Source organism: Thunnus maccoyii, chromosome 10 (assembly GCF_910596095.1).
Source record: "Thunnus maccoyii chromosome 10, fThuMac1.1, whole genome shotgun sequence".
NCBI lineage: Eukaryota > Metazoa > Chordata > Actinopteri > Scombriformes > Scombridae > Thunnus > Thunnus maccoyii.
Window position 1 is genome coordinate 31,413,895 of NC_056542.1, and position 16,042 is coordinate 31,429,936.

The 16,042-nt window shown below is 38.8% G+C and overlaps 1 protein-coding gene across 5 annotated transcripts in view; it reads right to left on the minus strand.

Moving 5' to 3' along the window:
- The window catches only part of tsnare1 (T-SNARE Domain Containing 1), a 220,753-nt gene that overhangs the window by 69,085 nt on the left and 135,626 nt on the right, over positions 1-16,042 (minus strand). For 4 of the 5 annotated variants that reach the window (XM_042422708.1, XM_042422706.1, XM_042422707.1 and 1 more), the window contains exon 12: positions 4,183-4,292. In XM_042422708.1, the coding sequence (XP_042278642.1) occupies positions 4,197-4,292 (96 nt within the window). In that variant the 3' untranslated portion in view covers positions 4,183-4,196. Of the gene's footprint in view, positions 1-1,971; positions 3,213-4,182; positions 4,293-16,042 lie in introns of those variants that run through there. The other variant, XM_042422709.1, reaches the window with a different exon arrangement.

Here is a 16,042-nt window from a genome sequence, read left to right on the forward strand (position 1 = left end):
TTTATCAGCATCAACATCCTCCTCATTCTCAACATCATTTCTGGACCAGGGGATGTGATGCAAAAAATTAAGAGGATCAGGATTAAATAGTGGTTTAATGAATAATTTTAAAAACCAAAATGACTGACATTAAAAAACAAACAAGCAAAAAACCCCCCCACTCTTTCATTTATATTTAAGTATGTATGTGCATTTATTCATGTACATATGCATGTGGAGTTTTTTTGTTTGTTTTTTGTTTTTTTTCTATTCTTTTATAAACATGGCGGGATATGAATGACAAGAGCATTATATAATGCAGTGTATGAAAGTTGCTGGGGAAGTTATGAGATCAAAATGTAACCTGTTGAAAGGTAGGAAATAAGATTTTGGTGAGGGACTGTAATATATATGTGTGTGTGAGTGTGAGTGTGTGTTGGTGTTGGTGGGGTAAGTTAATGAGATAATAAAGGAGCCCCAGACTTTTTCAAAGTGTGAAGTTTGGTGCTGGAATGTAATTGGATGGTATTCTTAGATATGTATTCTTAGAGGAGGTTTAATGTACTTCTTGTTTTCCATTTTAGGAGGATAGTTAGAGAGAATAGTTTTCTTGGCGACAGTTAAGGTGATGAGTATAGGTTTTGAATCTGGGGTGCTTAGCGTGCAGTGTGAGCATATGTTCGAGTCCATGAGTCCCATCTTATACATCTTGTGCTGGATGATATGTGCTCTGTGGACTACCTTGTACTGTATTAGTTGTAAGGTTGGTATTTCTAGTCATTGTGAAGGTGTTCCTGCAGATTTGGGTCCAGAATTCGGTATCAGGGGTAAATGATAAGTCTTTTTTCCATGCTTTGATTGGGATGGGAATTGTTAAGTCTACATTAGATATTGGTTTACATAATTTTGAAACAATTTTCCATGGGATGGATATTTTGTTGATTTTTTTCTACTAGTGAGGATGGAAGTAAATTGTTATTTGATATATTGATTGGAGTTACTGAAGATTGTGTTTTGTTCTGACATCGTACTTCTGGACCAAATGTTGAAAAGTAATGAATTTCTTATTCTGGAAGAGGTGTCTGATACTGCTTTGTTTCCTTGTGTTGAAGACAAGTGTTCTTTTGTTAAGTAGAAAGTCTGGGCTGTGCTATATTGGAGTGTATTTACAGGGTTTCATTGTAGATTTGAAGATTTTGTTGATTTTCCACCAGGCTGTCAGACTTGTTGACAATGTTACAGTGTTATTAAAGCAATTATGGGGTTTTATTGTTGTGTTGATGAATGGTAGATCAGAGATTTAAATTTCTTAACATTCTGATAATCTGTTTCTAACCACGAGTTGTTCATTGGTTTGGATGGATCCAACTGGTGATATACTGTAGTTGATTTGCCAGATAATGATTTTGAAAATTTGGGGCTTCTAATCCCCCTTGAGTTTTGTGTTTCTGTAATGTGACCAGTTTGATTCAGGGTTTTTTATTTTTCTTGTAGAATTTGCTTGTAATGGAATTTAGTGACATTTAGTAAATTAGTAAATTCCACCACCAGTATCTTCTAATATATGAAAATATAAAGTAAGATATGAATTGTGTCCATACATTGAAGAATCAGTGGTGTCATACATAGCTGATTCAGTTCTTGACACCAAAATATGCATCATGTGTTACTATTGTATATAATTATTCAGTGAAAAAGAAATCATCGGAGAAAAAGAGTAAATTATAAGTAATAAAATCACAAATGGTAAAATTAGGCACTTACTGTGAGCAGATGGATAAACTTGACACTCCTTGCCAATGTCTGGCACATACTTTTAGAGCATTTTCATAAAGCCAGTGAACATTTGCAGAAAACTGAGCTGGAACTCACCAACGCATCATATTTCTCTTGGAAAGACTTTATGCTTATGGCCTTGTAGTGCTGCCACCCCATTGAAAAGGGCAGAAGATCTTAAAGGGGATTCTGAAGTAACAGGACGGTGGGCAGGAATATGTGCAAAAAAGGTGGCTTTTATTAAGTAAAATATTAATGAAACCAAAGCAAAAATAAACCCCTGGAAATTCCACAAAGATAATTTAAAATTGAAGAATTGAAGGAAAAAACATGTAAAACCTAAAGCCTCACGGCAAGCTGCCTCCTACTCTCCATCCTATTAGACCAGGGACTAGTCTTTTACCTTCTCAGCCTAACCTAACTGGAACATACCATCTGCTCAGGTTACCATAGAGTGAACTGGACTGATATAAAGAATACATTTAACGGAATATCATTTATTACAGAACAATTTCACCTTTCTCTCAACTTGACAGAGCCCAGTCACTCACTGCTTACAACATCTAATGATGCACATCTATGACACTATCACTGATGAAGCAGATGATCTGTCCAAACATCACAATACACACTCATCAAAAACACATAGAAAAGCAGCAAAACATAACCTTGTGAAACAAACTACTCTGATGGAACTTGTATTCTGTTGTTTGTAGGACACGACAGATGACAGATTAACTGAAACATTGGGCAGAAACTAATAATTTATCACACAAACAAACACTGTTAATGTTGGGTAATGGGGCTTCGTGAGAGAGTGAGGGAGAGGAGCAACCTTTTCACACACATCTGGGGCCAATTTGATGATTTCAAGGCTTTGGCAAACAAGCTGGTAGTGTAAATCTCAGTCTTAAAACAGGAAAAAAGGGGAGTAAGGGATTAGATTTGAATCACCTATCTTAAAACCAAGGAAAATATTTGTAGTTTTAAAGATTTCTGTGAACATTTATGAACTTTCAATAGTGTGAAACGTCATAAACCATCCTCTGTAACTGTACCTGCACTAAATGAAGTTTATAGATTTATATACAAAGTTTGGGAAAAAGACCACACCTTGCACACATCCCATTTCCACACCATAGAGTATTTACCTTATCTGCTCCTCTCTCTTTTTGTCTCAGTTTGCAAGTCCCTCGAACCCTAACCCCTTTATTAACCATTATCTCTTCTATGTTTGAACACAGGAACAGGAACATGGAACAGTTTTAATTGTGCAGCAGTCACCTGCAGCCACTTCAGTGTCCATTTTGTACTCACAGTCATATTTTAGCTTTGCCAGCAAACATGGCATGACACATTATTATTGGTTGTCCATGGTGCTGAACTCAAACCTTCATTTTTCATGTCTGTAAATCGAAGTTGTTGATGACCTGGTAAGTTGATTTGGCCAGTAATTCCTGTGGGCAGAATTTTGCTGTATGCTAACATTTAGTCTGTACTGCAGCATTGCACAGTCAAGATGTTATCCTGGAAACATACTTTAAGATTACTGAAACCTACAAAGAATGGACACCCCACACACAATGACTGTTTCCACTAACACACACAGATTTGCCTTTGATTGCCATTTTGGGCCAGTTTAAAAAAAGAAATGTAATTCTTCACTAAAAATCGGAATGCTAACTGTCTCAATTCCAGGCATAAATATCAAACATGTTTACAATAATCTTAATGAGAATGATGGGCAGTGACTTCATCAAGAATTATGAGGATTTTCTGCTTTTGTCTGTTTTACTGTATATATATATATCATAGTAAATTTGGGTTTTAGACAAAACAAGCAATTTGACATCACCATGGGCTCTGGGAAACTGTATTGAACATTCTTCCCTATTTTCCGACATTTTAGGCTAAACAATGAATCAATTAACTGAAAAAATAGTTGGCAGATTGAATGATGATGAAATAATCATTAGATGCAGCCCTACACCACAATGTATGGGTTTATCTCCCAACTGTTCACCAACTGACTAGACCAAAGTCTGTCCAACTTCACAGTCGTCACGCCAAAATCCTATTTATAATTGGCTCAATAATGGTAATGTGTACCACTGCCATTAAATGAGAAAACTGGGATCCAAAGTGTCAGGCAGTGTGTGTGTGTGTGCATATTGTTTAGAATGCAATTTTAAAATTAAGGGCATTTCACTGTCCCATGTGGTGACATCAAGGTGGATGACACTGCCTAGCTGATATCCCAAATTTAATAAAAGGCAAACATTAGCTCCTGTATACATCACCAAACTACTGCCTGATCCAGTCCTTGCACAAGTATTATTAAAATGTGCTAAAAACAATCTGGACCAGACAATGTCAAGTGTCTTTGACTTTATGCAGCAGTGTTGTATTGTGGATGATGAATCTTACCACAGTGGCCAGTCTCATTTTCTTGCTGAAACAGCAATGATGATGATGAGGATGGTGAGGACGATGGCTCCAGCCACCAGGAGGTAGCACTTCCTCTTCCTCAACTGCCTCTGTGGGGAGAAAGGATTCAGTGGATTGGTGGAATGAAACATTAAACAATCCATATTGGACACCTTACACTGTCTGTACAGAATCCTTCACTTGGGAGAAAAGATGATGGTACATACCACTCGCTATCAATCTTTCATATTTGTCCACTTTGCCACTCTTTCATGGTGGTTTTCTTAAGAAAGCTAAAATATGCAGCTGTAAAAATCCCCTATTCTGCATATATGAAAGCAAATGCCATAGTGCATAAATGTCAAGTTCCAGTTTAATAACCACAAAGTCACAACAACAATCAACTGCTTTATTTTTTTGTTTTCAAACTAATTCTGTGCCAGCCAACAGCACCCCCAATTTGCACAAACTAAAGAGAACAAAAAAGGCATTTTGAAAAGTGAAAATAAAAGAACAAGAAAAGTGGCATTTCGACCAGAGATTAACACATTTGTGGAGGGAGTAGAGGACTCAAGGTCACGCTGACAAATATGGATAAAATGGAGCAATGGGATGACTGGAAAAAACTCTAGTGGTGGTCTGCACTTCTCTCCATCCAAGTGCTGTGCAGTCATCACTGTGATGGCTCTGCTGCACGTTATTCTTGTCTTACATGGCTGAGAGGAGGAAGAGGAGGAGGGAAGCAACAAATTGGCAACTCTTTTTCTTCTCCTGAACTTAATTATTCAGCCAATGTAGGGCTATCAATTAATTTGCTTCTTAAGTGCTTGTGTCATTGCTCAATTTAAAAGCACTCGTTAAACTACCATCTTTTCAACAAGCATCTTTAGTCAGGTGATTTTCAAAAACATACTACAAATGTGAGAACAAGCGCAAGATTGGTTTCAGCCTTAACATACTTTTACCAAATGGAACAGAGGACTGTTAATTACATTATATCAAGTATTTCCAACAACTGCATTTCTCAAGACGCAGTGACAGACTGAATTGTTTCTGTAATGTATTTACTATACACAGTGCACGTGTTTTTTTTCTTTTTACTTAGGTTGTATATTGAATATGTTATAACTGCTTTGTATTAATTTGCTGATCTACAGGACAAAGTAGCCAAAACAATATCTTGCAAAAGAGATCTTGATCTCAATGAGATCACCCAATTTAATAAAGGTTTCATAAAACAAATTTGCCCAGGGGGACAATAAGACAGTAAGGTATGTCAGAATCAGAATGTACATTGCATATTGTAAGTGTTTTTCATTTTACAAGTTATAAATTGTGCTTGAGTTAACATGTTGTGCATTGTACATGTTTTTGTACTTTGTGTTTTTTACTTAACAAGTTGCACACTGTACTTGTTTTAAAATTAAATTCTGTGGATTTTTACAAGTTTAAATTTGCATATGGTACATGTATTTTTACTTTACTCATTGTACTTTGCACTTGTTTTTGAATCTACATGTTGTCTACTGTACCTGTTTCTCATGTTTTACTTAGGTTGTACAAGTTTTTCCCCATGTTGTACATTGTACATGTTTTAACAACCTTTTGCAACAAGGGCCAACCTTTTTTTTTTTTTTTTGAATTTACAAGAATTTGTTCTTGCTGACAGTTTGTACATTGGATATTTTTGTTTTACTTTACAAGTTGTGCATTGTGCATTTTTTTGTCAAAATTATTTATACATGGTGGTTTCTGATGTCTTTTATTTGATTAAGGGCTAATTAGTCATACAAATTATTAATAGATTTTTGGTCAAGCAATTTCTAATTTATGTTAAATTTTGTTTAGAACTCATCATTACATTTGTACCTTTTCATTGAACTGGTTGTCATGAGGTTTTTGAAACATGTAAGTGAGATGCCAGTCAAGAGCTAGTCAAACAGTCAGGGACAGATTTACTGAGGCTTTTATGCCTGTTTTTCAGGCACAGATGTGACGCATTTTGCCTCAAACACGTGTGCTGTATTTATCAAACAGAAGCACCAGGCTGGAGTCACAGTCTGTGTATCATTTGTCGGAGTGTTTGAGTCTCTCTCCACATTGCATATGCATTTAAGGGAGGATCGCGTAAATAATAGGAGGAGGCATGTTGATTATGTATTCCGCTGGATTTACTAAGGTCATACAATTTTTGAGTGTCAGTTTTGTGTGAATAATTCTGCATCTCTGAGGACCAGGGTCAGCTGTGGTGGCTTGTTTATTTTGTGCATCTTCGATTTGTCTTATTATGTCACTCCAGCTCCTCTTTGTTTACCATGAATGTGTTTAATGTGTCCTAATGTATTAATAATTATATATATGCAATAATAATATATTTGATACAAATTATAATATAATTTTATGAGTAATATTTTTGAGTAACAGTAAGAGAAATTATTGCTTTTCTGAGCTTAGTGATCCCAAAGAAAAACGATGTCTGAACTGTGCCTATGAGCTCTCCTTCATTTGCAGTGTGAGTCTGGGGTCAGAGCCGGGCACAGCCCAGGAGCTGATTGGGTAATGAGCTACTGTCCTTGTGAATAAGGTGATGAATACACACAGATTGCAGCCGCAAACTCAATGAAAACCTTGGCTCACATTCGTGCAATGCCTCCACTTCCTGGGGAAACTGAGGAAGGCGAACACCCCCCCTATCCATCAAGACCACATTCTACAGAGGCACCATTGAGAGCATTCTGACAAACTATACCATTGCCTGGTATGGGAACTGCAAAGTCTCAGACCGCAGATCCCTGCAGAGAATAGTGAAAACTACAAAAAGGATCATAGGTGCGTCTCTCCCCGCCATAGCTGACATCTACAAAGCCTGGTGTGTCCAAAAGGCCTCCAACATAGCAGCTGACACCTCCCACCATCTCATTCACCATCTCCTGACATCTGGAAAGGAGGTTCAAGAGCATCCGTGACAGGTCTGCCAGACTATGTAACAGCTTCTTCCCCCAAGCCATCAGGACTCTGAACACTCAGGAAAAACTCCTATCCCCCCCAACATGCACACATATGTTGAACTACACCAGCCCCTTTCTTTCTTTGGGACTGGCACTATTTTTGTACTATATTTTTGGACCATTCTGTATTCTGTAATCATCCTGTATATTTCTTAAATTATTATATTTATTATTAACCCCACATGGCACACAGCACCAATCTCATATTGTAAATAGACCTTATTTGTTGGAAACGCCCCAAAAATGTACTGTACAGTATGCAGGAAAGGACTATTACTGCTCCCAAACATATTCAGCAGTACTAACACAAGATATGACTATGGCTGACTAGCTGTTTTTAGTGATTGTATGTCTTTTTTTGAGTGATTTTTAGTGACTTTTAGTGGTGTCTCATCTGTCATATATGCTGCACTGTGGAGAACGTTATTTTGCTCCAGTGTACTCCGAGTGTGTACTACAACAGTAACAATAAAGAACAAACTTGAACTTGATTTTCTTCTGGCCCTCAGTCTTTATGGGAAAGAAGCCTACTTTATAAGCTGAATGATCACTGAATATAAACTCAAAATCATGTAAAACCCCACAATTTCACTTGCATTCAGTGAGTTACTTTTTTTTATTATGAGTACTTATAGCTGTTGAATGGTTTTTCCAACACTATTTTCTGTTTCATTGCTTGTGGCATAATTTAGATTTAAAATTCTTCTAATGTTTCCTCCACACAGCACATGAGCTTTATTCATCCATGTCAATTACTTTCCTTGTTTGAAAAAAAAAAAGAAAAAAGAAAAAATGTTGACTGTGTCAAGCAAAAATATGAAAGTAAATAGAGTGAAGAGCAGGGGTTAGGCAATATTTATATATTTTCTTGCTCCTTGTCTCCTCAGGCGGTGACGATGTGTTCGAGCACAGAATCTATGTTGTTTTGAAATGCTTTTTCTCCCGTTTTTTCCCAGCCTGTTTTCTGCTACAAAGGCAGCGAGAGCAGCGGCGTTAGACCAGAGCCGAGGCTGGAGTCTTTAAATCCTGACGCGCTTCAAAGCACGGAGAGAGCAATTCATCTTCTTATCTGAGACTCAAAACAGGCTTTCTGTGTGGAAGAGAGAGGGAGAGAGGGAGAGGGGAGAGGGAAGAGGGAAAAAAATGCTGTCGAGTAATTTTCCGTTTAAACGTTCCACTCCACAACAATTTGCATAAGCAGCCCTGCGTCTGTGATAAGAAGATTGGTAATTTTCAAAGGCTCTGTGGGGATTGAGAATTAAAAGCCTTTCTCCGCTATCTCCCCTCTTGCAGCTGGCCACCACAGATTCCCCAGCTTCTCTCACGCATTTCCTCCTAAACTACGCCTTATAAACTTTCTCTACCATCCTGTCCTCCTCTCTGCTCGCTCTGACAGTGCAGAGTCGCTCCCTCTCTCTATATACTGTATCCCCCCCCCTCCCTCTCTCTCCCATACACTCCTTCTTTTCTTTTTCTATTTCTTCCACTCGCTCATCCCGTCGCTGCTGTTATTTGGGGAGAACAAGAAAATAAATAAGGTTGAGGGGGAACAATAAAGGGCTTAGTATAACAAAGGAACTGTTGCAGTATTTTTAAACTAGAATTTTCCAGATGGCAGGGCAGGCTGAGACGCGGGACAGAGACACTCACAGAGGGAGAGACAGAGGTGGAAAGGGGAGGGGATGCTCTTATCATCAGTGACTTAATCTGACAGACAATGTGTCCTTAGTGCCAGGACTTCAAGGCTTATGGGTGCTGCAAGCCCTTAGGGAGAAGACAGTGTCTTCCTCACACCTTTATGTACATATTTAACATGAGGAGAATAGTTCATATTTAAGCTGAGATTCAATCAATTTGAGTATAAGAATTGATATCCGCACTAATTTTCCTGAATTATTCTTCCAAAAGCTATATTCACTACCTTTAAACATGATGTTGATGGCAAAATAGTAAGTTTTATCCATAATTTGATACTTGTCTGTGTGGAAAATCCTCTTAAACTGTATTGTCTTCAGTGGCACTAACTCTATCACCAACTGTGACATTAACTCCCTACTGAAACTCTACAATAACAACAAAAGATTTATGCATACTTACTTCAGATCTGGTCTTCAGCTAAAGCTAAGTTCTTCCCATAGACAACCAGCACAATATAAAATATACTGTATGTAATAATCTAAGGGTGATGTGCAAGGTAAAGTTTTAGCAGAAAACTAAATTCAATACGTTTTTTTTAAAGTTTCCAGTTAAACCTTTTCCACAGCCATTGCTCGCACTTTTGCTCTACACTAATCAGAATCTGTAGAAACCATTCATGCATCTTTCTTTGGCTGTCAGTGCAGGTCCAGGTTGCAGTAAGAGCAGAATATGCAGGAGTCCTTTTCCTCAGTCACATCTCGCAGCCCCTCCTGGGATCCAAGGGTGTTCCCAGACCAGTTGAGATATAGAATCCCTCCAGCATGTTCTGAGTCTGCCCTGGGGCTGCCTCCCGGTTGGATAGGAGGCGTCCAGGGACACATCCTGATTAGATGCCTCAATCACCTCAAATGTCTCTTTTCAGATTGAAGATGATGAGTCTTGGGAAGCTATTGGATCATCCCTGAATCCTTCAGGGTAAACCCAGAATTATTGTGAAAGAAATAGTATTTGCCTGTTTGTGCAGTAGCTGTGATCTTATCCTTTCATTCACAACCCAAAGCTTATGACCATGGGTGAGAGTGGGTTACAGCAAAGCAGATGCTGCATCAATCTCCATTTTAATCTCACTTGTGAGCAAAACCCCGAGATACTTAAAATCCTTGAGCTGAGGCAGCAGCTCTTTTCCAACCTATAGGGAACAATCCATCCTTTTCTGACAGAGAATATCAGCCTCAGACTTGGAGGTGCTAACCCTCATCCAACCGTTTCACACTTGGTTGCCAACTGAAGTCAATGTACAGTGGAGGTCACAGGCTGACAAAGCCAGCAGAACCACATCTTCGGCAAAAAGCAAAGATGCAATCTTGAGGTCATCGAAATGGTTGCTCTAGTCCTTTGCTGCGCCTCAAAATTCTGTCCATTAAAATCACAAATAGAAAAGGTAACTAAGGGCAACCTTGAAGAGCTACGAAGCTTAACCCCCTCTGAGAAACCACTGTAGAAAGAATGGCTCATTTGCAACAGGCCAAGCACTTTAAAACTAAAGCACCCCCCACAGAAGACCTCCAGAGACATGGTCATAACTCTTCTGCAAGACCACAAAACTCTCATGAGCCCTTCAGTATTTGTGTGAGGGTAAAGATTCTGCAATGCTTCAACTGAATGAGAGAACGCACCCTCTAGTTCCCTTTGTATATGTAACTACCAAACCCACCTGTCATCTGCTCATGGGGACTGTGCCCAACTTCCACCGAATACCTGAGAAATACAGTGTGTCATCCACAACAAACTGACAAAATTCAGTCTTTAGAGCCTTACGGTGATACTCATCCACCTTCCCCTCATCAGAAAATAGTCCCACAAAGGCAAGGCGTCCCCTGGGTCCCCTGCGTCCTCCATCACTACCTTGTACAACCTGTCCCATACAAAGCCCTTTTATGAGTATTTTTCTTCCACTGGTTGAACTTTAAATCCTACTTGGCATTTTCCTCACTTAATGTATATATTCTAAATCTATACTAAGCAACTAGTGCTGCCACTGTTGGCAGGACTGAACAGCACCAACAAGTCACTGTTTGAAACATTGAGGATTTCAGTACCCTGAACTCTTTTTATGGTCAGGGCAAAATTTTACAAAGCCTCATTCTTCAATAGATACTTAAACAAACGGATGCAAAGTAAAGAAGGAGAAAAGCTCTAGAGACATGCTTTATCCTTCTTGTTTAGTTACTCAAGATTCAGTTTTAAGTTATGTATCAATAATTTCCCTATAATGATCATACCAACACATTTTAGCAAGTAGGTGCATATAGGCATTAAAGTTAAGATCTACGTATCTTTTAGAATTGCCATTGTTTTGACTCTCTTCCTACCCAATCATGTGCTGTCCTTATTCAAGACATCCTATTTGTCCATAAAAAGATCAGCAGTACTGGTCAAGGGCAAGAAGGAGAGAGGAGGTAGAGAAAAGAGGAGACAGAGAAAAGGAGAGCATGAATGGCTTGTTCACCTTTCCATTTTTCAGTATTTCTGGGGCTGGCTGAGACATTCAAAAACCTTTTTCTTCCAGGCAGAATGCAGAAAAACTGAATTATAAGATGATAGGACTGCCATACCAACTGGCTATCTATCTCATCTCTGCCTCCTTTACATGGAAGACAAATTTGTCTCTGGAAGAAAAACTACTTACCTTGTGTGACATGAGAAATATCCTCATACTGTAATACAACAATAATGCAATGCATTGATAATGGCCATAATATTATTCTCCCTTTATCACATCTGGTCGGGAAAATTGGAAGTCCATAAAATAAATAATGTTTACAGCAGAACTGCCTCACTTGTAATCGGCTTATATGCAATTTACATAAAACTCAGAGTCCCATGCAGTCACCCTGATTATGATATTTAAGAGGAGCAGCAAATAAACACAGACTCACGGCCAATCCTGGCATCCTGGGAGGAAGCCCTGTGACAACCATTGTCGACAGTGGAACAAAACACTCAGCATTTTTGGCCATTCATTAAAGATAGATTAGCCTTTTGTTAAAAAATAAAAATAAATAGCATATCAGCCAATCCCGTTGTCCACCTCTGACACGATGGACGCTCCTTTATAGCCTCAGCAACACAGAGACAGAACACTAGCAATTTCAGTCTGTACCGTCATATCAGAATTTGTGACTTTTACACCATTATTAGAAATGGCTGAACCTGCTTGCAATGTCCTGGAGCTTTCAACTGCAACACGCTTTCATCATCATCATCATCACACATCCTTTATTATCACTGTAACCTAAGTATAGAACCTCAGTCAGGGACGACAACTGAGCAAACTCCAGGACAACTGAGCCAACAACATTTGCAGATGAAGACTGTGAGATTTGGTTGAAAACCATGGAAAAAAGCTACTAAGGGGACTTGACATTATTTTGTCAAACAGTACAGTAGTTGCCACTGCACTGTTCCATGGTTGTTAGTGCTGTGGAGTAATCTATAGCAGACACACTGGAAAGCCTCTGTGAATGTCAACACACACCAGGCAAACCAGCCAAACCACATTGTTGCTATAAATCAACCAACAAAAAACCCTTTACAGCTGTGTCAATCTCATCCATGTTTGTTGTCATTTTTCTGTCAGTACTAATCATGACTGTAGCTTGGTAGTTAACTGCCAATGTATGAAGATGACATCCCTATTCTTAATCCTTCCTTCAAAGCTCTAATTGGTTGAAATTTCCCTCCACACAGGGGAAAAAGCCATTACTGAGCACAACAGACCTATCTGAACAAATTTAAGGTGTTGGCAGGTATTCAGGCTACAGACTTGTGCTCCTAACATAAGGATTGTATCTTGACAAAATCAATCAACAATCTGACTATACTGTTCATGATGTTTAGAGCATTACTTATCTTATACTGGCCCTTTATGCAGCCCCTCAGTTCCGCCTCTGTCTGAAACAGCCCATTTTAGGTCTTTTTCTCATTCTTTAGTTGAAATGTCAGCTTCTCAAATACATCCATACATGTTTGAGCTGAAACTTGATCCGAAACATGATCGTTGAAAATGTAAACAACACATGGAAAAACCTAAGCAACAACGTTAGCAACCAACGCTTCAGAATGGACAGTCATTTATGGGCATGCACAATGATCTGATGTCAGCTTGTTGGTCAACAAGAAACACCAAAATAAAACAGGATGTAACACAAGATAGAGAACAAATGTGCAAACAGAGCAGAAGAGCAGGTTGAAGCCCTGACTTTTGACTTGCAGAGAGCATTTCAACATACATTAACCTCAAGTTTGGGAACTTGACCAGATATTCAACATCATAACAGTATACAAAAAGCAGATTATGTCCCCTTTAAAAAACATGTCATGTTATGCCTGATACAATACAAATTGGTGATAATGGTTAAATAATTGTAGATTTGTTAATGTTCACATTTAAATTTTGGGGCGCATAACTGGTCAGATATTATGACATTGAACCATTGGATTGGATTGTATTGGCTATCTGCAATTTTAATTTAAAATATAGCTGCAAGAAGCAATAATCAGGATCCAAGCAGATTGCAAAAAATTGCAAAATTTGACATTTTTAAGAGCAGAAGACCAGATGCAGATGACTTGAGAGATTAAAATGATGAAAGAATTCTGACTCTAGGTCAAGCCATTTTTGAGATAACTGCAAAAACGTAAACTTGATTATTACAGCGTCACCTTGAGGTCAATGAGTGTCATTATATGTGCCTGAGTAGTGGGTGGAATGTGCAATCCACCTTCCAGTTTTTGGTGTTTTTGTATCTTACGGTTTTTGCTGCACAAACAGCTTTAGCAGATAAAAATAATAATAAAAAGAAATCTTCACAGGCTCACAATGGGAAACCTTCAACTTAATATGACCTCAATAAGCAGTTGAAAATATACCACATGCATGACTTGCTACTTTGTTCTAAGTAGGCCTTGCCCACACAGGGATTCAAATCCTGGACCTTTATATCACAGTCAGCAGCTTAACTTCTGGACTATTGGCTCTGCTGGCGAACATGCTGTCTTTTGTTTCACGACCTCAAAGTTGAATACAATGGAAGTCTGTGGGACTTAATACAGCTGAAATTCAAATATTCACCAAAATTACAGATATACAGATAAATAGTTGAAAGACCTTTTGATTGTTATCAACAAAGACATGTTTTCTGATATTTTCATGAAGCTTGCTTGGTGACAGGCCAGACTCAAACGGGTAAACCTTGCAGTTACAAGGCTTCTGTTTAGACCACTAGACCATCAGGAGAGCACAGCTATCTCTGACAGCAGTTGACACTAAACATTAACTTAGCTCTGCATACAATGAAATACTGCATTGAAGTCAATAAGAGTGAATAATTTGGAAGAATGAAGTGTGTGTGATGCGTGCAAACAAAACACAAAACCCTGACTCATCTGGCTGGTAGAGGCCTGGGAAGAAGACAAAAGAAAAAGCTTAACAAGGAAGCCACAACTACCCATGTGCCGTCTTCTCCAACCCCACCCACCAGCTCCTAGGCCAAGAAACCAAACCAACCTCACAAGCAGAAGGCAGAGAGGGACATCACAAAACTTAAAAACTTCACAACAATTTGACTGTTGGGGTTACAATTCTGAAAAAAACACACATCAACCTGCTTTTCTTGGGTGTATTGTCAAATATTTTGGTGAAATGTGTTCAAAAATTGCATGAAACAGAAAATGTTGTGCTTACAGTGCAAATTACATTAAGACACTTAATATCACTGCTGACTCACTGTTTGACCAATCTGAAGACCAATTGAAACAGGTGATACCTAGTATCCAAAGAATGTCCAAGAGAATTTTGTCAGCAATTGAATAAAGACTAGTGGAAATATAAACTCACCGGCCATTTTATGAGGTAGACCTGTTCAACTGCTCGTTAATGCAATGGCAGCAACACAGTGCATTTAGGTATGTAGCTCGATCTGCTGAAGTTCAAACCAAGCATCAGAATGGGGAGAAAGGTGATTTAAGTGACTTTGAATGTGGCATAGTTGTTGGTGCCAGACGGCTGGTCTGTGCATTTCAGAAACTGCTGATCTACTGGGATCTTCACACACAATCATCTCTAGTGTTTACAGAGAATGGTCTGAAAAAGAGAAAATATCCAGTGAGCAGCAGTTCTCTGGACAAAAATGCCTTGTTAATGGCAGAGGTCAGAGGCGAATGGCCAGACTGGTTCGACCTGATAGAAAGGCAACAGTAACTCAAATAACGTTACAACCAAGGTATGCAGAAGAGCATCTGAATGCACAACACGTTGAACCTCGAAGCAGACAGGCTACAGCAGCAGAGGACCACACCGGGTGCCAATCCAGTCAACTAAGAACTGAGGCTATAATTTGCACAGGCTCACCAAAATTGGACAATAGAAGATTGGAAAAACATTGCCTGGTCTGATGAGTCTCAATTTATTTCTGCTGCAACATTCAGATGATAGGGTCAGAATTTGAAGTATACAACATGAAAGCATGGATCCATCCTGCCTTGTATCAACGGGTAAGGCTGGTGGTGGTGATGTAATGGTGTGGGGGATATTTTCCTGGCACTCTTTGGGCACCTTAGTACCAAGTAAGCATTGTTTAAACACCACAGCCTACCTGAGTATTGTTGCTGACCATGTCCTTCCCTTTATGACCACACCATACTCAATTTCTAATTGATACATCATGCAGGATAATGCACCATGTCACAAAGCTCAAATCATCTCAAACTGGTTTGAACATGACAATGAGTTCACTGTACTCTAATGGCCTCCACAGTCACCAGATCTCAATCCAATAGAACACCTTTGGGAGATTTGTATCATGGATGTGCAGCTGACAAATCTGCAGCAACTGTGACGCTGTCATATCAATATGGACCAAAATCTCTGAGGAACGTTTCCAGGACCTTGTTGAATCTATGCCACAAAGAATTAAGGCAGTTCAGAAGGCAAAAGAGTGTCCAAACTGGTACTAGCAAGGTGTACCTAATTTTGCCTATTTTGAAAAATATAGAGTGTCGGACTTCTGAATTGACCATAGGTTGCAGTGAGGCAAACTTTTGCCACAATTCAGTGGCTGTACTGAAAAAAAAAATTCAGCTCTGTAGAGAGTACGAGTGATTTATTGTGCTACAATTATTGTGCTAATTGTAATAAGCCACAACTGAATCAT